This window comes from Ascaphus truei, chromosome 2 (genome assembly GCF_040206685.1).
Source record: "Ascaphus truei isolate aAscTru1 chromosome 2, aAscTru1.hap1, whole genome shotgun sequence".
Taxonomy (NCBI): Eukaryota; Metazoa; Chordata; class Amphibia; order Anura; family Ascaphidae; genus Ascaphus; species Ascaphus truei.
The window spans coordinates 201983910-202009924 of NC_134484.1; the positions used below are offsets into that span (position 1 = coordinate 201983910).

Genomic DNA, 26015 nt, shown 5'->3' on the forward strand with positions numbered 1-26015 from the left:
TTTGTATTATAGGTGTGTAGCCCTTTTTCTGAACCCTCCCAAAGGAACTACTGGTCACTGTACAACACCTGCGGCTCCAGGAGATCTGAGCCTCCGCTAGCTGGGAGCCTGGGGTAACACTCATACACTTACTTAGCGCAGCACCTCCACTTACCCAGGATCCCCGTGATGTGAGATTCTCCTGGGCAAGAAATACATACACACACATGTATGATGCAACCAACTTTACTGTAATAATGATAATGCACGGCAACCTTATCACTCTATAATGCAACGTAGCAATAACACATATCAATACACACCCATATCCTAACGCATAACCTTAGCAGCAATGCCTAACACCCTAACAACTGGTACCGTCCTTACAACGGAAGTGGCTCAGCCACGCTCCTAATGAGTACTGTCTCAGTCCCGCTACCGCGTGCTCCACACCGTGTCCGTGCTCGGTAATGTGTTGGTATAGGCTCAGTTCTTTAACCACTTGCTCAGTGTTCCTAAAGAGTTTAGCCTAAGGCGGGATCAGCACCTGTTGACCGGTGTTGGTGCACTTGTTGTTATAGTACCTTCCGGTCACGGCGGTGACCGGTACCTCTTCGCAAAGGGTCAGATGAATCAGCGGTCTGCCTCCTGGGTCTCAATGTCCAGCCGTCTGGTCCCAGACGACTCACCAGCAAGCCTGCTCCGCTCGCTTGTCCCTTTGTCCCTAGCTGTCTACACAGTAAAGGGTGATGCTCGCTACCACTATGGGCGTCCCTGCCGCACAGCAACCTTGGTGACTTCAGGGAACACTCCTAGGGGCCTACGGGGTAGCCTGTCCTATGCAGGTGGGTCACTGACCCCCTGCACTCACTCTACCTCTCCCTTCACCTCCCGGATCCCCTCTGACTAACTCAACCTAACACCTGCAGCAAACACACTGCACTCACTCGGTACCTGCAGCTAACGCACTGCAACCAACCTGGTACCTGCAGCAACCGTGCTGCACACACACACTGTGCCTACTTGTCAGCGCACACAGCACTGACAGCCGTGACACTGACAAGACTATACACTCCACACACTGCTAAGGGAAGGGTCCCTAACCTAGAGGCCGTCCCTCAGTACTTACCCCCTACCCTGGTGGAGATTGGGGCCTGCCTGGGATCTGGGGAACTACCTTACCTGGTGTAGGAGCCACTCACTCCCTACACCCTTCATTCCCCTTCCTGCTCCCAGCTCCAACTGCCGTGGTCCCCGCAACATTGTAGCCTTCCTCCACAGGAGAAGCTGCAAAACCCTATTTGCTGGCTGGCTGCACGTGATGTGGGTGAAAGGGCAATCCCCAGAGGCTGCTGGGAATTGTAGTCCACTCAGGATCTCTTTAGCATTGGGACCGCGTGCGCTACCCTTACTGCGCCTGCGCAATCCTGTAATGGCTACCGCGGTGGTTCTACGCATGTGCGACCTCACGCCAACCTTAACATTGCCGCCGGCACTCCTGGCACTGTACAGCGCGTGTGCGACTACACTGCGCAACCGCGAGCAGACACAATGGTGGCCCCCGCTAGCCGGGTGCGCCGCAGAGCCTCGGAGGGGTCCCTGCTCTGGCCCCCACCTTCTCGGCGTGCCGGCGGGTCCGTCGCTGCCTCCGGCGACACCCGCGACTGCTTGGCGCGCAGGTAAGGGGGTTTCTGAGGTTGAAAAGAGACCAGGGCTAAAGGTGTAACACATTTCCCCCCCCCCCCCAATCGCAGGTGGGGACCATGTGGGGAAATATACTTGGGTTACTGGGTGTGGTGCGTTACCTGATAGGCTCACAGAAGACCTGAACCTCCGCCACTGGGAGCCTGGGGTTACCTGATTCGTTGTACACAGCGCCTCCACCTGTAAGGGTTCCCACCTGAGTGGGGTGGTCCTCTTACAGGAACCACAATAATAAAACACGCACACAGTGTATGCTAATAACTGTTTACTGTTGTAACTACTAATAATAACTCTGGTACCTGTACCACACAGAATAATGCATATAAACACACACATGGACGTGCACCGGGTGCACACATCAACATAGGTATTCCCCAAAGTACCTTATGTCCAAACCCCACCCACGTGTGTTGGAGATAGCGCTATCCCTGGACGTGTTGGTGCACTCTTTATAGATACCTGTCCGGGCTCCAGCCACGGGTGTCGCTATACACTGAAGTGGATCCGCCTGATCCGACATGATGTCCTCCTACGCGTGGGGTGACTTCCAGCGTGGATAATATCACTGCAGCTTCGCACCGCCTGTACTTTGACGGGGATCCATCTGCAACCGGCCGGCCGCAGTCACTGCTTGGCGGGGCCTCCGAGAAGATAGTCTCAGGGATGCCTTGTGGAAAAGCTACAAAGTAACTGGCACTACCAAGGATCTCAATCACTACAGATGCCTGCGGAACGTGTGCACAAGGCAAACAATGTATGCAAAAGCACAATATTACTCTGACAATCTCCACCAAAATACATCATACCCAGCTAACTTCTGGAAGGTTATCAACAATATATTCCAGCCTGCTAACCATCAACAACCAAGTAATATCACTAAGGGGGATATTACTCTGACAAACCCCACTGACATTGCAAATGCATTCAATGATTACTTTGTGGGGTGTGCCACTAACTTATTAGCGAAACGCAGCACAAACCCCAAACCTGAATCTCATCCTGGGAGTACCCCTATAGTCCCACCCCTCCCAACACTGCCCACAATTTTCAATTTAGCCCAGTATCTGAAGAGGAGATTACACAAGCGCTCCTCAAACTAAAACTAAGCAGCCAATGTGGACCCGAATTACTACAATCTAGGTTCCTACGACTTGGTGCCCCAGCCATTGCCAAACCAATTGCGTCCATAGTCAACTCTATCCTGTCTGCAGGCCATATCCCTAAGACCTGGAAAACTGCCAGAGTTGTCCCAATCTTCAAAAGTGGGGACAAAAACACTGTCTCAAACTACAGGCCAATCTCACTTCTCCCAATTCTATCCAAAGTTATGTAAAAATGTGTCCACTCCCAATTAAGCGATTTCTACACCAAGACAAATTTCCCTAGCCAATTCCAGTCTGGGTTTCGTCCCAAACACTCCACCGTAACTACCCTGCTAAAAGTTTGCAATGAAATCCAGTGCGGAATGGAACGGGGACAACTCACTGGTGCAGTATTCCTAGATTTTGCAAAGGCTTTTGACACAGTTGATCATGTTATCCTGCTTAACAAACTCCAGAGCTCTGGAATAGGGAAACATGCTTTAAACCTATCAGGAAGATCCCAACATGTGTCCATCTCAGGCTCTAACTCCAACCCCCTGGATATCACCTGTGGTGTCCCGCAAGGCTCTGTTCTGGGGCCCCTACTCTTCTCAGTGTTCATTAATGATCTTCCCACAGCTTGTAAGGAAGCCTCAATACACATGTATGCACATGACACAATCCTGTATGCACACAGCCATAGCCTCTCTGACCTTCAACACATACTTCAGTCTGACTTTTTGAGACTCGAAAACTGGATTTCCCAAAACAAACTGTTTTTAAACACTGACAAGACGGTAACAATGGTATTTGGGACCAAGACTAAATTTGTAAAGCTTCCAATGACTGAGCTCCTGATTAGAACCAACGCTAAAACCACCCTAACACCTGTCACTAGTTTTAAATACCTGGGCTTATGGTTTGACTCCCACTTAACATTCGGGATGCACATTGATACCCTGACAACCAAGACCTATGCCAAACTAGGGGTACTTTACAGGAACAAATCCTCCCTAAGTCTCCTGGTCAGAAAGCGTATTGCACAGCAGATGCTAATGCCAATTATTGACTATGGAGACATAGTATATGGCTCGGCTCCTTAAACCCACCTTAGCAAACTTGACACCCTCTACAATTCAATTTGTCGTTTTGTTCTCCAATGCAACTACAACACACATCACTGCGAAATGCTCAAAGAACTAGATTGGTCATCACTAGAGTCTACGCGCAAAGTTCACCTTTCCTGTCTCACCCTCAAATACTTTCTGGGCAAGCTACCCAGCTACCTGAACAAGCTCCTCACCCCTACCACATGCAGTACCTATCACCTGAGATCAGACTCCAAAAGACTATTCATGGTCCCAAGACTCAACAAAGTATCCGGACGTTCCTCCTTCTCCTTCCGTGCACCCCAAAACTGGAACAACCTACCAGAGACTCTCATATCCACCACCAGCTTAAGTTCTTTCAAATCTAAGGCTGTCTCACACTTTAATCTGGTCTGTAACTGTTTCATACGCTCATAATATATATTTTCTTTAACTGTGCATGCAATGTCTTGTATATAATGTATACCTTGTTCATTTATGTAACTGTATTTGTAACCATGTATTATTTTGTTTTACTCTGTGCCCAGGACATACTTGAAAACGAGAGGTAACTCTCAATGTATTACTTCCTGGTAAAATATTTTTATAAAAAAAAAAATATATATATATATAACTCTGGTGGGTCTGAGCCCAGACCCAGTAATCAGGCTGCGCACTACTGAGTGGCTTCTAACTTAACCAAATAGCTAAAGGGGCAGAACTCCTCAAGAAGGGCCTGTCCCTGAAGCAACCACAAACTGGGGCAATGGACACTTATCTTGGGCCTCTGGGGGTAACTAGGCCTAGTGCCAGGGGCTACTGCTCCCTGCACACACACCCTAACTCACCCAGCTCCAACTGACACTTTTTTTAAAAACTGTCTAAACTGTCATCTCTCACAGCTTCACTGGTTGCCTAGCAACATGTAACTGCAGCCTCTCTTAACTGTCCCTATTCAAAACTGCCAGCACAGGCTCCCTTGCACTGAAAAGGCCTTAATTGAAAATGCAGCCGCCCTATTGACTAAGCCGCAGCATGTGACAATCCCCTGAGGGATACTAGGGCTATACACTCCCCCTGGTAAAATCCCAACGACCTCGCTTGGGTACCAGACATATAACAGAGAGTTATATAATGAAAAATGCATTGCATAGGATACACAACAAATCACGTTGATACCCGAGGCCAGCTGAGTCTCATAGTGGGGTACCCCTAACTGATTGAGTGACTGACTCCTGGGAGTCTTTTGGAGCTCATGATCAGGGGCTACAGTCTCTGATCCCAAACCATCTCCTCCCCCTGGTAGAAGGAATAGTAAGGGGTCTTGGTACCAAACTTTTACCCGGCCATCCGCGACATGGATGAGGTGGGCCAGGAGGTCTTGCCCTTTGCCTCGGTCCACCACATGGTGAATGAAGTGCTCCAGCGTGCGCATAAAGGAGGCAATAATTACTAGAGCGGTCACAGCACAGTCTTTGTTCACTCCAGCAATCTCTTTAGTGGTGACGTCTTCTGGGGACATCACAATATCTACATGCAGGTCCATGTCTTGAGACGAGAAGGATTTAAGGTTCCTCTTGTAGGAGTAAGTGCCACGCATAGCCGCTGTTCTGGATACCTTGATGGGGTCAAATCGGTTCTCTGGTCTGCAGAGATCTTCTAGGGGAGACACCTCCACCAGGACGCAATGACAGGGTGAGCCCATCGCCCGGGTGACCCTACCTTTGAAGCCACCATACTCTACGATAACCGGGGAGCTCACACCCGACACCCCTGGGGCAGTCAACTCACCCCTGTCGTCGTTGGCAGGTACTGATCCCAAGCCTGGGACCGATGGTACCATCGTTGAAGGCTGGACAGGCCGTGGCAGGGCCCACGGGCCCACAGCAGAGTCCGCAGTAGGTGAGTCAATCAGCCCGTTATCCTCAGCGTCACTTGAGTGGTCCGCCGGCAGGCGCATCACCACGGCTGATTAGATACTGTTGTCAGTAGAAGAGAATGGGGGTAGGGACGCCTTACCCTTCGTTGGTTTGAACATCTGTGGTTCCGTCATTGGAACCGAATCTGGAACCGATTCTGGAGTTGAGTCTGGAACCGCTGTTAGGGCACACGGGCCCTCCAAAACCTCCACTCTTGAGGTAGGTAGATTGGCAGCATTGACCGGCCCAGTAGAGGGGTCTGTCGCATCTTTCTCTGCGGTTTCCGTGGGCCGCAGCAGCATGGGTTGCAGGAACTGTGCTCCGCAGCAAGCACTCTTGGGTCCCCAAGTCAGTTCTCCCTCTGGAAAATCACATTTGCTGCAGAAACATCGTACGCACCCCTGCCTGTCCACTTTTGCCACCAGAAGTTCTACTGGTAGGTGAAAAGGGGCAAAGTTCATACCGCCATACTTATTCAACTCTTTTTGTAAGCACGGGCACAGCAAATAGGGCGGTCGGATCATGAAGTGGTTCAGCCAATGAGGGCGAACCAGCCTCGTGACGTCACGGCCACGCCTCCGCCATGCCTCGGATCACAGTGCAGAGATTGCTCGAGCGACAGGCGCGCACAACGCCATGCGCTTCGTCGCGCGAGCGCCTACTATAAACGCAGCCTTTCTTTCTAGATACTACAACTAAAGTAAAATTGTGGAATTTGTGTGTTTGTAAGTGACGGAAATTCAAAGAGTGTACAAAACACTTTGCTACAGTTTATTATAGTCCACAATGCGCCTCAGTAAATCTGTTGATTTCCTGCATAAAATATTGACATACTGAGCCCATGCCTTTCCTGTATTTTAAAACACAGTGGTTGCTTTATATTATAACAAGCGGCATAAGTAATATAAATTGATCAAACGTTAATTTTTTCAGATTCACACATTAATAAATAGGTTATAGAAACAACAACAAATCACTTATTTGTCAATTAATGTTTTATTCTAGCTTTGCACCTACTGTATCCTTACATTATTCTAGGTAGTGCATTGCCTTTCAGTTGAACATAATGGTGAATTTGGTACCCGTTCTGTACCAGTGCAAATAAACATAAATATTTTTCCTTTCAAGTTGTTAATTAATTACACATATTAAACATTTTCATCACCATCATCAACGTTCTTGGCAGGAAGTGTTTCAAATGTCCACTGGCATGGAATATAGTTACACTGAAAGTTAGACTGAAAGAAGACACAGGGTTCATCAAGTTCAGTCTTTGGGGCCTGGCACTCTCCTATTTCTTACAGAATGTTGATCCAGGGGAAGCCAAAAGAAATCCTGTACTGCAGCCAATAGATACCTAGCCAAACATTTCTTCCTGTCCCAAAATATGGACCATAGATAGCAAATTCGCTATAGCCTCGCCATTCTCTTAGGTGCGATATGGCTTTTTGCACCTTGATCCTGCATTAACTGCCATTTACTTGACTAGCAGTTAACACAGGGCCATGTGTGAAGTGAATCTCACCATATGTTTGTTCTTTACTGATACTAGTTACTGAAATAATGTTATAAGCCAAAGTTTCCCACTAGGAACCATGAATTATAAAAATAAAAAAATCCAGAGAAATCTCAAATTTATAGTTTCCTCAGCGCCACCGACTTTCAGTGATTATATCTTGTGTTTGGTCAACTTTCCACTTGAACCCTTCTCAGAGTAGCCGCTCCTCAGAAAGTTCTACCAATTAGAGATCTCAAAAAGGAATAAATAAACAGAAAAAGCACACCAGGGGTACATAATTAAAATGTTGTAATATAACACTAAGGGTGAGTCCACAGGCCATGAAAATTGGTCCAACCACATCAAGCGACCACACATGACAATGTTGTAACATCGACACATTTCACATGCAATGTGCTTCATCGGGGGGGTCACCTCAATTCCTGAGGAACCTCATCATTTTAGCAATAGCTAACTTTCTATTACACTTATTGGCCTGAAATATAAAATTAACTATGCTTTGAACTATAATGTACATGTGCAGTTGCAGCTATACCGTAATTGTTGTGTTAATACGATGGAAGAGTTCACAATTGTAATGGGAAATTCCTCTTTTTATATTATTTTAAATGAACATTTGTCAAAAACAATACTTTGAAATCACATCATAGTTTGTTATCTCTGAGACCCTGCTTCAGAAACTATGGTCTAACTGTTTGATACTTTATGTTGACTAGTCGGTAGATATTTGTAAATCTCCTGGGGGGCAGATCCACAGAGTTCTGTTTAATCAAGGCAAATAAAATGTGACTTTACCTAAATGCCTGTCTTACACCAAAGGCGGCATTATTCACATCAACACCCTGAATAGGTGTTTAATTAAAGTTAAAAAAGGGAAGATAGTAGAGGAAAAGAACCCTATAAATAACAATATGTTAGTTAAATCATACCTAACTGTGGGGCCTATGCAGAGAGCAGCGAATTTTAAAAATGGCGAATTTCATAAAAAGGAGCTTTTTTGGAGAGTTTTAATCTCCATATGCAGAAAAGTGCGAATTCTGCTATGTTTAACATGGATGCGTCTGGCGAGTTTAAATTGGCGAGATGCGCGCTTCGGAAACATGTAAAAACAAATTCGCGCCTTTTTTTTTCCCTTTGCAATGGCCGCGAGCGCCAGTTTTTTTTGGCGAGGCAAAACGGAGACAATCGCGCCATTTTATTGGCGCGAACAGCCGCTAGATGCCGTTCGCGCCTCTCTGCATACGGATATATTTTAAACTGGCGAGATTGCGGTTCTCGCCAGCCGCGAGGCGAGTTTTACAAATAGAAATGAAAAATTGGCGCGATTTTCGGAAATCTCCATTTTCTGCTGTTTTCTGCGCGATTATCTCCAAAAAATGGCGAATTTCGAAAATTCGCTGCTCTCTGCATAGGCCCCTGTGGTCTTACCCTTATCAATACCCTGTAAAAGACCTACAGTATTTCAGTGTCTGGATGTAACACCAAGCTTAGCTTAACTAACTTAATCCCAGGAACTGTACCAAAAATTTAGGAACAGGGGATACAAATCTGTTGAAATGAATGGAGGTAGTGAGGAATATGGAGAGAGCCTCCACCTTGACCAGAAAAAAAGAGAGAAAACACTGTAAGTGATTCCCCCTTTTTAATACACAATTTAGCACCCAAGCACAATTAATCAAAAAGATTGTTAAAAAAAATTGAGGGATACTCCAGTTGGACCCATCCATTAGGACACTTGTGGATGATGGTCCTAAATTTGTGTTCAGAAGGGCCCAGACCCTGGCCAACAGCCTCTCTCCTCGCCTCTTTGTTTCAGAACAACTGTATTATTGACAGATCCAAAGGTTTCTTTCTTTGTGGCCATTGTAATGTCTGCAAGGTTATGCAGGCCTCCTGCTGTTTTGTTTCCACAGTCACAGGCAGAAATTTTCTCACAAAATCATTCATCAATTGGGACACAAATTTAGGGTGTATCTTCTGACCTGTGGCTGTGGAAAGCAATATGTGGGGAGGACGATAAGACCTTTGAAACAAAGAATTCAGCAACATGTTAGACTAATAAAGAAGGGTGAGCAGAATCACCCGGTGTCAAAATATGTGTCACAATGCTCACAAGGTGATCTAACTAATTTCAAGTGCAAAGGCATTGAAATGGTCACACCTATGACCAGACGTGGGGATAGGGTCAACAAGCTTGACCGTAGGGAAATGTTCTGGATTTTTACTTTACGTACCAGAATACTTAGAGGACACTATTCAGATTGGGATCTGAGCAATTTCTTATAAAGTTTATTATTTTTTATTTTGGTATTTTTTTCTTCCTTTCTTCTTTTACTTTTCTCACCTTTCCTTCTCCTCCCTCTCTCCACCCCCCTTCATTATAAAATCAATTATTAATAGATTTCTATATTTATTATTCTTATTTTTTACTCATTTTTTATTTCATATATTTGTTCATTTATTTTTTATGTTTATTGTATTTTTTTGCTACAGATCCATTTTGTTTGCTTTATACTTTCCCTACGGTCTAGTGTCAAAAGTCTAGTTTTTTGAGAAAATGTTTGGTATAGTGTATACTCAATGTGGACAACGGGACCATTATGGGTCCGAATATAGGAAATATGATTTTCCAGTTATTAACTGGAGACAAATATATCTGTTATGCTTACTTGTTTCCTATAGTTTTGTCCATATTTGATAAACAGCACCTAGTATTTGGGAATATGTTTAACACCTTTTGGTTTGAAGCCAAATTGATTTTTTCCCTATTTTTACATTTAACGTGATAAGGTGATCTTATTTTGGATATTTCAATGTAGGTTTAAATAAAGTTATTTAAAATGTTTTTTTAATTGTGGATGAATACCCAACGTGATTACACAGAGACGGCTGTTGCGTGACAACGTAGGTACCGGCTTTTTAATACGGGGTATTTAAATGTCCCTGAAAGAGGCTAGCTCTGAAGGGACCTTGATTAAGCGCACTTTGCACGAAACATGGCGGTTTTATTGCCTATGACTCAATAAACTTTATTCATTCATACATTTTTAGTCACCCCCTTGTTCATTGGTGGTGCGTCGCAGTTTTTTTTCCTTTTTTCCGGCTAAATAGATGTGACTGCAGCTGTACTCTACTTAAACCAATATTGGCAAAAAAACAAGTAACATACAATAGCTAATCTACTCAATTTATGCCAGATATGCCAGATATGCCAGATATGCCAGATATGCCAGATAACTAGACCTCTATTAGCCAGATATAGAAGCTCTTCTACCTAATTCCTAAATATCCCCTTTATTATTCTCACGTCTGCAGCAGAACTATAGCAAGGAAGGGGGGAATACTACGGGATTTCAAACGGTATGATCTTTGATCACCAGCAATGCATACATTATCACCTTCATTTATCTATTGAGATCCAGCAAAAAGTCAGTCTTTTAATCACACGTATCTTTTCACTAAGATTATAGTTTGTATTGTGCATATAGTATAATTATGTTTTGTGTTTAAGTATGTATGTTAATCTAGAAATGATTTAAGGTGGAGTTTTATATTTAAAGCAGTCCTTTGATGATGATGATTAGGTATTTTTCTACAGGTTGGACCATTCATTACCAATGCCTGTGTAGGCTTCTAAATGTGTAGTTTATAGAATTCATTTGGTATACATTACTAGTACTTTATTGAGATCTAGGTCTTGTATACAGTACCCACACTTTCTAGTGAAGGCTTTCATTTGCTAATCAAGTTGCCAATCTTTAGATAAACCTTCTAGATGGATATGTCACTTAGTGGTATTGCAGTATAATTATCAAACAATAATGAAGGTTTACCTACAGTATTAATATCAAAAATGTACCAATGTGAGGAGTGCGTCAACATAGGATTTTCTTTGTGCTCTCACTACTGGTTTTGTAATGGTGCGCAAAAGACTCCACCATTTATTTTAAACCGCTTGCAAATTGACAAAACATTCAAGTAAAGACTATTTGGGAATTTTCAGATTCATCAATGTATTGGAATTTTCTCAAGTTCTTTGGAAAGATTGTAGTTTGCCAATATTTGGAGACTTTTTTTGACAAATGTTTATGAACATTGGTGATGAAGGTGCTCTTTACATACTGTAAGATAATCTTGGCTGGAGGTTTTTAGCGACGCTACAGTATATAGATTTCCAACGTTTCACTAGCCATGCTTTCTCCCAGCTGCCATCTCCCCAGAGAAAACTGTGATGAATATGTGGGAGATACTCCCATTGACATTGTAAGAGATGTGTGGAAATGGAGACTGTTTTAGGGTGAAATGATATATTTGCTTTATTGAGCCTGTTCCTTTATCCAGGCAAAATATACAAAAACAACAGAATAACAAACCCCCTATCCCTTTGTAAGGGCTATCTTATTTCCCCAGACCCTATATGCAGGACTGGAGGGATATTCCCATTACCAGCCTATCACCCCAAAGTCTCAGGAGGTACCTTAAGCAGGTGGCCCTCCATGTCAGTCTCTGGCAGTTTCCTGCGTCCTCTGTGTCCAGGAAATATAGATCTCAGGGTGTATTGATCTCAGCACACCATTGTGCTCAAGACATTGTATGTGTGCAGGCTTCTCTGCTTTCCTGTGTCAGCCCAATTGTGAACTCAGGAATCTCTCTCCTGTTTCCAACAGGAGGCTTTTCTTGGAGCTCTAATGTGGCCAGGTGGCTTGGAGCTCTAATGTGGCCTGCCTGCAATTAACCAGCTCCCTGCTGGATTTAGAGGCAGTTTCTCTCAAACAGGGATAAGACCCTGTTAGATACCTCCCCTGTTTGTGGGAAGCTTGGGTTTACCATGGCCGAAGCCCATCCTTCCACTCTCACTCGAGATATCTCTGTGGCACGAATGAGATTGGATGGAGTACGAGAACCTCAGTCCCGCTGGGATTGGGGCCCTTTCTCTAGGTTATTAGTGTCTCCTCCAGAAGGTGATTGAGATCAGTCACTCGAGGAGGACTTTACAGTCTTTGTACTGACCGCTTGGTCATGAGTTTTCCCTTGTGTCGGGCGATTCTTTCTTTGTAGGCAGACTGTATGGTGACAGTCGCAGAGCGTTTACGCAAATAGCTTTCTCTCTCCATCTTTCCATGGACTCCAATTTAGCACTAAATGTCCATTTCTTGTAACCCTTGCTCAGGTCTTGCAAAGCCTCTGTCAGCTTACGTTTGAATTCTGTCTGATGTCTGGAATCTATTTCTACTATCCTAAACTCATGCCACTTCATGGTATCACTTAAAGAGCATTCAAGAATAGCTATTTGAGTTTTCAGCTCTTGAAGCTGTCCTTCTGTACTTTTTTTTCCACTCAATGCAGTTGCCAGTTCAGCTTCTTTGGAGTTGATTTGCGATTCCACATCTCCCAGTTGACTCAGAGCAAGGCTTAAATCTGTTTCATTTTCTCTATTTCTGATCTGCAGCTGCCGGTGCTCCTCCTGTACGTTGTCCAGCTCCAGCTGCAGCCGGGCCCTCTCATTGTTCATGTGGTAAAGCAATTTGCGGTCATCGCCCATCTTGGCCTCATAGCGCAGTGTAAGGCTGCCCACTTGATGAACAGACACCTCTTCACTCTCTTCCTTTTTGGCGAGCTGTATCTTGAGCTCAACAATCTGCTTCTGCAGAGCTGCAAGTTGTTGGGATGTGTGTTTAGCTGCCAGTTTTAGCTCTGCCACTTCTAGGCTTTGCTGCAAGTTCAGCTCATCAGCGAGAGATCCTTGTTTCTTGAGTGCTTCCTGCAATTCTGTTCTCAGGGTCTTTATCTCTACACTGTGCTTTCTCTGAGCTTGCTTCCACATATCCTTCATTATATTGTGGAGCAGTGTGAATTTCTTCGCTAGGGCTGCATCTGCTTGCCTCTGTTTCTGGACCTTCTTGTGCTCCCTCTTGTACCGAGTCACCTGACCTCTAAGCTTGGCCTCCAGCGAAGCACTGGTGTTGTTCAGGGTTGCCTTCAGTTCCTCATGCTGCTCTGTGGGGACACACTGGGTAATCAGACGTTCCTGCAGCACTTGTACTTTTTTAGCAGCCTGCAGATTTTCATCCTGCAGAGTTGCTGCTTCTCCTCAGCATTCTGGAGGTGCAGTTGGTTCTGCAGTAGGTGCTCTGCTTGTGTGTGTTGCTCCAATGCTTCAAACTTTTCATCTTCCAATAGTTTCTTTATTTTTTGTAGCTCGTGCAGCTTTTCCTTCTTTTAATTGACGTGGTCAGTTAAATCAGAATTTTCTTCTTTCAGACTTGTATTTTCTCTTTTTACAGACTCTATCAATTTGAGGGCCTCTTCATAGTCCTCCTTCCACTTACGCACTTCTGAGTTAAGACTCCCGGTCTCTTGGCGTGAGGCTTCTATCTCTTGGTTGAGGGTGTGAAGCTCCTTCTGAGAGACTTTAAGATCCATACTAAGATTGATAGCTTTTTGAGAGATGCCCAGCTCCTCAGCAAGACAGTGAAGTCCCTTTATAGAGACTTCCAGTTCTGTGCGGCAACTGCTGATCTCTTAGTGTGAGGCATCCAGTGCTATGCGGAGAGTATGAACCTCGTTCTGCGATATGTCCACCTCTGTCCGGACACTGTTGACCTCATGGTGTGAGGTATTCAGTCCTAAGCGAAGAGTGTGAACCTCATTCTGATAGACTTCCACCTCTTTATGGCAACTGTGAACCTCTTGCTGAAAGAGACTAATCTCTTTCAGTGCCTCTTCATACTTCTGTTTCAGATTTGCAATTATTCAATCAGATTTGCTCGTTTTTTCCACCGTGGTGGCATTAGTAGCAATTGCAGTATCTAGCGCAGTCTTTAGATCATCTAATTCGGTCCTGGCCAAAGAGTAAATTGTGAGCAGTCTTCTGTAGCTCAGCATTATGTTCTCTCTTCAGTTTTAATTGTTCACAGACATGGCTGGTAGTTTGCATGGTATCTTCAGGGTTGGTCAAGTGATCATCACTTACTGTTTCCAGCTCTGCTTCCCTGGTGTGGTTGGTTGAGGGTTCCTCATTGTTACACCAGGAACACATTTTCTCCCCCATTGTTGCAGAGTCTGTATTTGACTTCAGCTGGGCAGCCATTTTAAATTCCATGGGGATTTTTTTTCACACAAGTGGTGGGGTAGACTCTGGTCACAGCATCAGTCCCTTGATGATCGCGCAATTGGCGTGGGAACTAGGGCAATTGGCGTGGGAACTTCTGTTCTAGGGCACCTAGAAATAAAATTAATTTTGCCTATAGATGTTAGGAACCCCCTCACTTGACCCCAACAGGGTCCGACCAGTAATGGCGACGAGAAAGGGTCACGCCGGCGAGGAGGGTCCTACCATTGACCGTAATGGCGGAGAAAGCCGCGCTGCTTTGAAACGGCTAAGTCAGAATGAACAGAAACCTGGAACCCATAACTCCGGTTCTGTTCAACCTAGAGGGCTCAGATTCGGTCACCATGTAGTCCTAGTTCAGGCAGGATTGCATGGCAAATAGCGACCCTCTCGTGGCAACAGAACGGAGTCAGGGTTATCGCGCAATTGGCGTGGGAACTAGGGCCTCGGTCAAGTTCACGGCCAATTGGCGTGGGAACTTCTGTTCTAGGGCACCTTGAAATAAAATTCATTTTGCCTATAGATGTTAGGAACCCTCTCACTTGACCCCAACAGGGTCCGACCAGTAATGGCGACGAGAAAGGGTCACGCCGGCGAGGAGGGTCCTATCATTGACCGTAATGGCGGAGAAAGCCATTTCAAACCAGCGCGGCTAAGTCAGAATGAGCAGAAGGTATTAGACTTCAAAGACAACAGCTCGCAAACGCCCCCATGAGTTTTTACACGGCATTGCAGTATTGCAGACAGCGAGAATAAAATGCTTAAATCACGGGCGCGAAAATAACGCAATTCACTCCGGGCGAAAACGACACAAAACCAGGATAATCTGAAATTCGCGGAGCTAGCCGAGTTAGAATAAAGGTTGTCGCCACTGTATGTTTTGTGCACAGAGGGCAGTCAGTATGCATGCAGTGCTATTACATATGTTTTGTGCACAGAGGGCAGTCAGTATGCATACAGTGCTATTACATATGTTTTGTGCACAGAGCAGTCAGTATGCATGCAGTGCTATTACATATGTTTTGTGCACAGAGCAGTCAGTATACATACAGTGCTGTTACATGTTTTCCTGCACAGAGCAGTCAGTATACATGCAGTGCTGTTACATATGTTTTCCTGCACAGAGCAGTCAGTATGCATACAGTGCTGTTACATATGTTTTCCTGCACAGAGCAGTCAGTATGCATACAGTGCTGTTACATATGTTTTCCTGCACAGAACAGTCAGTATGCATACAGTGCTGTTACATATGTTTTGCTACACAGAGCAGTCAGTATATATGCAGTGCTGTTACATATGTTTTCCTGCACAGAGCAGTAAGTATACATGCAGTGCTGTTACATATGTTTTCCTGCACAGAGCAGTCAGTATATATGCAGTGCTGTTACATATGTTTTCCTGCACAGAGCAGTCAGTATATATGCAGTGCTGTTACATATGTTTTCCTGCACAGAGCAGTCAGTATACATACAGTGCTGTTACATGTTTTCCTGCACAGAGCAGTCAGTATACTGTACATGCAGTGCTGTTACATATGTTTTCCTGCACAGAGCAGTCAGTATATATGCAGTGCTATTACTTATGTTTTGTGCACAGAGGGCAGTAAGTATGCATACAGTGCTATTACATATGTTTTGTGCACAGAGGGCAGTCAGTATGCATACAGTGATATTACATATGTTTTGTGCACAGAGGGCAGTCAGTATGCATGCAGTGCTATTACATATGTTTTGCTGCACAGAGCAGTCAGTATGCATACAGTGCTGTTACATGTTTTCCTGCACAGAGCAGTCAGTGTGCATACAGTGCTGTTACATATGTGTTTTGCTGCACAGAGCAGTCAGTATGCATACAGTGCTGTTACATATGTTTTCCTGCACAGAGCAGTCAGTATACATGCAGTGCTGTTACATGTTTTCCTGCACAGAGCAGTCAGTATACATACAGTGCTGTTACATGTTTTCCTGCATAGAGCAGTCAGTATACATGCAGTGCTGTTACATGTTTTCCTGCACAGAGCAGTCAGTATACATGCAGTGCTGTTACATATGTTTTCCTGCACAGAGCAGTCAGTATACATGCAGTACTGTTACATATGTGTTTTGCTGCACAGAGTAGCTACTTTTCTGCAAGGGGAGGAGCAGTTGAATCAGAACTACATCTCCCATGGTGCTTTAGTCCGGACAGCCAGCTCCACATGTGACGGAGCAGGAAGAGGCTGCTGCTGTTACTGCATCTGGTCAAAGGTCCTATTTTAGCGGGAATTGATTTACAAGTAATTTATTTTCCTCCTCCCACATTTCTGTAAGGTGCAGCAGTGCCTAGTCTATCTGACCTGCCTTGATAATAACCTTTCCCCGCATCTGTGCATGTTTGTGAGAGGAGAAGGAGACCCGGGCTGCAGGGAGAAGCAGGGCTTATGAAGGAGAGAAGTCAGGATTGTAGGGGAGCCGAGCTTGGTGACCGGTCTGTGAGGGTGAATGCGCTTTCTGTCTCTACATGAGGATATCAGTCTCTTCCGGGTTGTATCTGTCCCTGACTCTCAGGGACACATCAGTCTGAGTTATAAGGTCAGTTCTTGGGGAGTTATAGTATCTGTAGTTTCTCTGGGGGCATTATAGGGTCAGCACTCTTAGGGGAGTTGGGCTTGATCTTGGACAGCTATCTTTCCTGGGGTGATATACAGTCAGGTTTTCGTGAGCAGGGTTGTCTTAGGGTCACCCGTATATCTTGGGGTCTAATAAGGTCAACTTTTGATAAGCATCCTCTCAGGGAGTGTTAAGCACAGTTTTGATCAGCAGTGCCTATAATTGGGTCAGTTATAAGGCCACCTCTTGTTGAGCATCTTCTTTTGGGCTCTGGTATGATAGTGTTTGGTATCCATATTCCATGGGAGTGTGGTAGTTAAGTGAAGTCTGTGTTCCCAATCTCTCCTGGGCTCTGATTGTGCCTGGCCTTGTTCAGCAGACCTTTTTGTGGTATTTAGTAGGGAAGGGTCTTGGTGTTTGGTAGAGTTATTTATCAGTCGGCTGCTTCTGGGGGTTGGCGTGCAGGATGGATCCGGTAGCTCAGGTGCCAATGCCACAAGGTGGTGGCTCAGATAGCACTGTACAATGCCCGGTATGTGCCCTAGAGATACCAGCCGCACAGATCAACTACCACCTTGATAACTGTCTGCAGCCTAAGCCCAGTGGGGGGATGTCAGGCAAGAAAAGGCGCCTCTCCTCCCACGAGCAGGGAGTAGTTGAAGGAGCCCATCTTGGGAGACAGCAGGGCTCGGCAGCACCCAACTTTCCTGTCTTTCAAAAACAAAGAGCCACCGACGGGCCAGTTGAAGCCTCCTCCTCTCACTTTTCTCTGGCGTCCCCAAGCAGGACTGAGGCAGACCGCAAAAAGCAGGGGTTAAACATAGTAGCAATTAACGTCAATGGTCAGCAGAGGGCAGGAGCAGCTTTCGGGCTGCAACAGCCCCAACATGGGGACCACCAGAAAGAGAAGAACCTGGCTGAGAAACTGGACGGTAAACCCTTAGCGGACAAGATGAGACCCTGCAACCTAGAGGATTTCATGGGCCAGAACAAGGTGCTAGGAGAGGACACCATGCTCAGGACCCTGCTGCAGGCCAATGATATTCCATCCATCATACTCTGGGGGCCTCCCGGCTGTGGCAAGGTGGGTGCTCTGTGTCCATAGGAGTGCCTCCCTCACCCATCTTTGTGACCTGGGTTCGTTTTTGAAGCACTGTAGTGGGATAACACTGAAGGTGTCTTGTTATCTGAGTTTCGAAAAGTATTAAATAAGGTTTTTTTTGTTTATATTAGAGACACAATACCGTGGACATGAGCCACTGACCTGAGCAATTTTATGGACGCTTTGTAAACATTTGGACGCTTTGTAAATATTTGGACACTCGGGTGTTGGGTTACCTTCAGGTAATATCAATCATGGGGGCCAGATTGTCTTTGTTAGTTATTCAGTGATCGTAATGCAATATCCATAAGTAGAAGGGATCACCAATACTTTTGATTTACATCCATAGAACAACTGTATAACTTGGTTCCGCTATCTTTTTTAAAGAAAAATAAATCCTACCACTTATCTATTTTTTTTTTTAGTATAAACTCTGCTTACAGCTTTCAGTATACAATACAAAGAGCTTTTCCCAACTTATTTTTTCTTACATAAACTTTGTAAGTGTGTAATAAATGTAGATTTTATATTAACCAAGGACAGTAACTCTTCAACCACTGGTTAATCACCTGTTGTTTGTCAGCCTAATTCCAAAATGCAGGTAATTGTCTTCCCATTGTTGTTTTAATGCAGCATTTCCACATCATCCCCCCCCCCCCACTTCCTGATTTCCAGGATGTGATCCATGGGGTCCCTGGAGCTGATACACACTCTTTCGCTCCTAGGATCTCCCATTCCTGCTATATACCATTAAAGTAGCTACGTGCTTTCCTATTGGCCAGCTTGATGCGGGAGATTTAAATCCGTCTGTTTCCCTTGGAGGGGATTAAACCGAGCTAATTTTACTGCCATGTATCTCGGGAAGAGAGGCTGGGAGCAGTGCCGGATTACCCACTAGGCACGGGCCTAGGGGCCCCAAGGTTAGGTGACCACCATAGGTTGCGGTGGGCCGGTGCTGCGGCTCCCCATGTAGCAGCCTGGTGGTCACTTTCTGCTATACTCTCCCTCTTCCTGTCGGCACCGGGATCCAACTTCCACCCGACTGGAGGAGGGAGCTGCCGAGTCCCCGGACCTCACCAAGGTAAGGTGTGTGTGTGTGGTGTCTCTTTCTGTACCTTCTCTACAGCGGTTCTCCTCCTGCAGCGTCGTTTTGTCATGGCGACCCGACGTCACATGGTGGCACGTTGCCATAACAACACTAAGCTGCTGGAGGAGTGACGCCTACAGGAAAGGCCTCCCAAAGTCTTGGTACCTCTGAGCCCCAGAGGTTTAAAAGGACAATTAGGAAGAACTGCTGTTTTTAACTGATTCCTTGTCAAGACTGGGCTGCTGCACTATTATTTCTGGGTAATGTTACTGGATGCTTACTAGTTTTACAATTTACCAATGGTCCTAAGAATCAAAGATCATTCCACACACACACAAACTGCACATCTAGTTCAATGCAAAGTTTTTGTTTGTAATTCATAACATAAAAGAGAGGGGGGATAGGGAGTGATCTACTAAATCATACTGATTGGAATGTACATAAATGATATATATATATAAGCGATAATTATCAAAAACAATAGGTGCGACTGAATTGAAGTGAATCAGGGAAACAAGAGGAGTACAAAGATGTTTGTGCTCCAAAAGCAAATTCACTTATGTGCACACTATGTGAGTGTAAAATGTAACTTTTAATAGGTATACTTAAAACATATATTACCGTAACACTAAATGTAATGAACCTTAAAAATCGATTAAATGATATGCACACATGCAGCAGAGTTAGCCTCACATATATATGAAAGTTCCAGTAGAAAATTATAGCTGAAACCTGGGAGGCTGAACAAAGTGCAACCAGGCAAGGTGAGTCAGAATAATCAACAATTGTAATCACTAGCACAATACATAATCAGCCAAAAGCTGCAGCAGCGATGCGGCTACAATAAATCCATGGATTGTAGTGGTAGTGTCAATAGAGCCAGCTCTGCCAGCTACACTGTTAAATATATGGCTATGCTTGTGAAAATAAATGCCCAACACTTGCATTCACTAGCACAGTAAGTGATTAATCAGATGCTGCAGCAGGGATAGGGCTACGATGTGTCCATAGACAGTGATAATATCCATAGAGCCAACCCTGCTAGCTACACTGTTTTTATATATACGGCTATGCTAGTGAAAATACTGGTAATAGCGCACTGTATTAAAACAACCCCATAACAGGGGTTGATGACATAGTAACGCATCCAACGCGCGTTTCCCTCCTACTATGGAGCTTCGTCAGGGACAATTTTGCATGGGAGGGGAAGCAGAAGCTATTTAAATGCTTAGGTCGTCATGGCGACGGACAGACTCATCGCAATAGCGCATGCGCAAAGAGCGTCCGCTTAGCTGCTTAAATCACAGAGAATTACCTACATTAACATGCCGATGACATAGTTACTGAATGTCATATTGGTGCTGGGACCTTGGACAGGCATTATGACTGAAAAGGTGGATAACGGAGATCGGCGCCAATCACGGGAGGTTACTGCGCATGCGCAGGATAATAGACTCCTTTGCGAACATTGCCATTACTGCGCATGTTCATTACATTTAGTGTTACGTTAATATATGTTTTAAGTATACCTATTAAAAGTTACATTTTACACTCACATAGTGTGCCCATAAGTGAATTTTATTTTGGAGCACAAACATCTTTGTACTCCTCTTGTTTCCCTAATTCATAACATTCATTATAATGTATCAAAAACTTTAAGAACTGACCTTTTATTTGATACTTTACATGGCCTTTCCTGCCTTACTCGGGTAGGTTCATGTTGAGATTGTAATGCATTTACTTAGTTTCAATTTAAATGGAAGTTGGTGCAAGCATACATTATCTGCGCGCTACCTCTCTTTTCATCCCCATGTATAAAAGCAGCAATACTGCTAAATTGAGATTTGTTTTTCTTTACAGCATTGTGACATTGGGATCCTTTGGAGTTTTCCCACATTCTTCTTTCACTCCAGTGACTCCCTCTGTTCCAGCGATACTTATTGATTTTCTCACTGGACACACAAATGCCCATTCAATAGGAAGCAGAAACCTTCCTTTTGGGCCAGGGGACCTGCAAGATTTGGTGGCCATATTAAATTCCCAAAACGAGAGAAGAATACTGGCAACTAAACCGATAAGTATCTCTGGAACCTGGGGTGTCCTCGGCAGGGCAGCCGACAGGAGGAGAGCCGAGACAAGTGTCTTGGGTCTGGTGGACCGGCCGGCGCTGGAAGCAGAGCCCGGCCAGAGGTTGGACCCAATTTCTTTGCCATGTACCGGTCCTCTCGTTGCCGCCGGGCCACGGGTCTCTCCCCATCTGCGGGCCGGCCTCTCCCTCACTCTCTTTGCCTCTGGTGTGCGGCGGGCCTCTGACGCCGGCGAACGCTGGTTGCTGGGCAAGCTTCCGGCGTGCACCGACATGAGAGAGAGGCTGGGCACGGGACAGTGAGGGAGGCCCGCAGCTGGTGAGAGACGGGGCCTGGTGGCAAAGAGAAGGGGGGGAGGGGGTCCTGTTGAAACTGTAGTCCTGGGCTCTGGGAAATGTGTTGGCGGCAATGTCTCGGCAGCTAAAAATAACAAGCTTTTGAGAGCAAAGCGCTTTAGATCTTGAAAGCTTATGTTTCATTTATACTCTATCAGTCCATAATAGAGGTATCACTATTGAAGTATTCATTTATTTTTGCACAATTTCAATGGGCTGACACGGCTACAAGAACCTACTGCATCGTATACAGTTACTAAAATATAGTGAGTGCTTGGGATTTAGAGACATTATTGAATCGGCCTCTTCACACCTGCCTTTTACAAACTTGGGCTTGTGACCTTGGGCAAGTCACTTTATCTCCCTGTGCCTCAGGCACAAAAAACATAGATTGTAAGCTCCACAGGGCAGGGACCTGTCCCTTCAAAAATGTCTCTGTAAAGCTCTACGTAAAACTAGCAGCGCTATACAAGAACATGCTATTATTATAATTATTATTATTATTAAAAGTAGTTCTAGTCTATACACTTTCAGCAACGCATTACGATTTCTCCGAATTTCCCCGCTAAGAAGAAAACCGTAATAATCCGAATTTCCATAACGCACAAACATATATTTTGTTGCACTATGCAAACATATCTGGATGATAATGAAACATGATATCTTAGTAAATGGTATAAATCCTATCTGAACATGTAAATATCATACTATCTCGCCTTGTCACTTATGGCAGCATAACCAAGTTGTGGTTACTGTACTAAAGCTAGTCTTTGCGACTCATTGACTCTTTGGAGAATGAGGACCAAGAACCAGGTTTTAAAGGTTGGTTATAAAATATTTTAATGTAGATCTCTTGTTGCTTCATTGTTTTTGTTTATATGCTTCTAGTTTAGTCTGAATCACTATAATGTATGTAAACTGCTTTCTCTCACTAAGAATGTTTAAATGTTCTTTGATGTTTGGGATAGTTCAGCGACAATGTCTTCTCTGTACTGTACATAGAATATTATTTTCTGATCATTAAGCATGTTGCTACAGATGTTTTGGATTTAGGCCTCGGTCCCGCTGCGCTCGTTGGCGCGGGCGGCGGGTCGCGAGTTCCCCACCAGCAGGGGAATCCTCGCGAGCCGGTCCCGGTCCCCCCTGGCTGCACAGCTGACTACACGCCTGTAGCGCGTCAGCCGCTGGAGACACCAGAGAATGGTGTTTCCTAGCGTTGAAGCGTGACGTGTGTGGCTGTGAGCCAATGGGGAGGGGAGGCTTCGGGAGGAGGAGAGGCTTCGGGGAGCGGGGAGGAGTGTGGAGTGAAAGCAGGTGAGTGCCTCTCTGTGTGTGTGTCTGAGTGCGTGCGTGCCTGTCTGTGTGTGTATGTGTCTGAGTGCGTGAGTGCCTGTCTGTGTGTGTGTGTGTGCCTGAGTGCCTGCCTCTGTCTGTGTGTGTGTGTGTGTGTGTGTGTGTATGAGTGCCTGCCTGTGTGTGCGCGCGTGTGTGTGTATGAGTGCGTGAGTGCCTGCCTGTGTGTGTGTGTGCGCGTGTGTGTGTGTGTGTATGAATGAGTGCCTGCGTGTGTGTGTTTCAACTTACTTTCCAGCTCCAGCCCGAGTCCGTGGAGGGAGGGGGGGGAGAGTAGCGGGTCGCTCCGCTCAAGCCACGCCCCCCCTCCCTGTCAAACCTCCCACCTCCCGCCCACCTCCCGATCAAACCTCCCACCTCCCGCCCACCTCCCGCTCCGGCTCCCGCTCCCTACAGACCGCAGATCGCGGTCTGTGTAGTGTCAGCGCACCGCCTGTCAGCAGCGCAGGTGCGCTGACTCTGGGAGCGGGGCCTTAGCCTTAGGCAGCAGGTGGCGCTTTGGTGATTTCAATGCAAAATGTTTTTGTATGTTTTATACAAAGTAATTATACATTACCTGATTTAAAAAAATAAATAAATAAAAAATCCAACCTCTGAAGCCAGTGGTTTTGTAAATATTTATTCAGTATTTATGCCATAGAACCAGAGTGAAACATTTCCGAAAAATCACTGTTTAAAGCGGCAATCCTGCGTTCCGACTTTTATATATAGTTATAGGTGGGAAGCAGGGGGTCTCCGGAGCTGAACTGTTGTTGAGCTCCACGGACCCCCTGCTTCCTGAGAGACCTCAATAGCAGTTCCGGCTGGGCTGTGTGGGGCTATCGAAATGGCGGCTTAAATGACGTCTTCCCTCGCGGCTTCCTATTGGCCCGCGTGACCAGGACCTTTTTTAAACCTGTGGAGGAGCTAAGGCACCCCATACGGAGGTAAGTATCTCAGGAAGTAGGGGGTCCCTGGAGCAGAAGTGGGGTTCAGCGCTAGAGACCCACTGCTTCAAACGTATTTAAAAAAGAAATTGGAACGGGAAAACTATATGTAAATTACAAGTTACATTTGATTATTAACATAAGAAAAGAGGCGAATAAGAGAGGATATGATCATAACAAGTCGGTACTACAAGTAGTTGTAGTCTAATACAGGGGTGCACAAACCTTTTTAGTCTGTTTCTCCTCCCCCCCTTGCCTGCTCGTGCGCCCTTCCCCTCCCCTTATCTTGTCACCGGCGTTTCTGACGTCACAACGTCATGTGACCCCACGGTGTCATTTGACGCTGTTGCCCTGGTGACGTGTCGCCAAAAGCCACTGGAGATCAGGTAACGTAACTTACAGAGGCCTTGTGCGATCCTCCGGCATTTAATTTAAGTGCTGCTCCATCCCCCGGGAAAATCTTGCTCCCCCTCCCACCCCCCCATTTTGCGCAATACACTTTTAGCAATGCATTTAAAAGATTCCTCGTAATTTCCTTCTTTATTTTTTAGATTATTTTGTCGTGTAGATCATATCTTTTTTTTTTTATTTAAATAGTCAAATCTGGTCTCAATCTCATGGTTAGTATAGGTCAATATTTTCATAAAACGGCTTGCAGTGAAAGCATGAAATACCTTTTATAATCAGCAAAAATACTGTGGGCTTATTTATTATTAGCACCTACGCTCGTATTTTTCCATCCCCAGCTGTTGCTCAAGAGCCAGCAATCCTTCAATTCCTGCGGTTTATTGAGTTATTTGTGGGGGTGAGAAGATGGGGATAAGGAGGGTCACAGGAGACCCAAACAAACCAGGACAAATTATGACGGGGTGAAATGCGAGGACATGAAAGGGATCAAGTCAGAGCATAGTGTTGCAGACCCAGCCGGTAAAATGTGTGTACATGGTTTGTTCAAAATCAATGCACATGGCATAATACCATCATACAAACAGATAACTCCTGTGTTGTTTTGCCGCCTGCCTTCGGTGCAGCTCCTTGTAGCAGTGAGAGGATTAAAGCAGCGTTGGCGGGGGTTAATAGTTGTGGCTAGGGACCTTTGCTCTAGATTTCTAAGCAGCGGTTCCCGGTCGGATATATTCGACAACGAACCGCGTGAGACTGACTGTGCAGCACTGTCAAACGTCACTAGTTATTATTCAATTCATCTTTCTCCCATGTTATTCAAATAAGCTTTACATTGAGATAGGCCAGATCGCCAAACTCTTTCTGGGTTTGCCATGTTCTTTTGCCTTGTGTAGTCATTTAGCTGTTGCACTTATCCCCATTGTTTTGTCATTTATTTACATTGTATTGTAATTTTTGTTAAGCGCCGCGTACATGGTTGGCGCTACGTAAATAAATGATACATGTTAGGCCGCGCTTATAGTCCTGGCGACGTGATGTCATTGGTCGCCGTTGTAGCAACGAATTTTGCTTATAGTGTTTGAGACGAGATGGCGACCGGGGGCGTGGCGGGAGCGTGGCCATTAGCGGTTCGCCCTCATTGGCTGAACCGCTCGCATGGCAGCTGACATCACAATGCGGTCGCTAAAAAAAATCAATTTTCATTGACTTCCAGCGATCGCGACCAAGGCGTCGCTCCTACTATTGGCGCACGTGACGGATTCAATACATTTGTTTTGACGTGCCGTCGCTGGGACTTTAAGCGCGGCCTTAGTGCGGCATTTGTCCTTGTCACATTGTAACCACCAAGAGCATTTGCAGGTGTGATTTTTCTAGTTCTTTCTGGAGAGGGTTAAAGAACAATAGCCTGGTCAGTGGGGTCAGCAGCTGTAAATATGGAAGTGACTCCACTATGTTGGGTTTTTTTTTTTTTTTTTTTTTTGCATCTCTACAAGTAGAAGACGCTTTCGACTATTAAGTTAGGCTGAGTCCATGCTCCCTGCTTGCTCGCTGAGGCTCATGGAAAGCAGGTGCTTTCCCTGGCCTTGCGGTTGCTTACCGCACGCGCCGTCAGCGGGCCTGCAGGGGGCGGGCCGGGGGCGGGCTCGTCACTGGCCGGGGGCGGGCCAGTGATGTCACGGAGCTGGTTCGCCCTCATTGGGCGAACCGCTCACGTGACCGGCCTGTCTCGC

The 26015-nt window shown here is 45.5% G+C and overlaps 2 protein-coding genes across 2 annotated transcripts in view; one reads left to right on the plus strand and one right to left on the minus strand.

The window, feature by feature from the left end:
- MYLK4 (myosin light chain kinase family member 4) overlaps window positions 1-26015 on the minus strand; it is a 159728-nt gene that overhangs the window by 127977 nt on the left and 5736 nt on the right. The window lies entirely within an intron of this gene.
- The window catches only part of WRNIP1 (WRN helicase interacting protein 1), a 72034-nt gene continuing 62610 nt past the window's right edge, over window positions 16592-26015 (plus strand). The window contains exon 1 of the mRNA XM_075585827.1: window positions 16592-18074. Within this exon, the coding sequence (XP_075441942.1) occupies window positions 17457-18074 (618 nt within the window). The 5' untranslated portion in view covers window positions 16592-17456. The remainder of the gene's footprint in view (window positions 18075-26015) is intronic.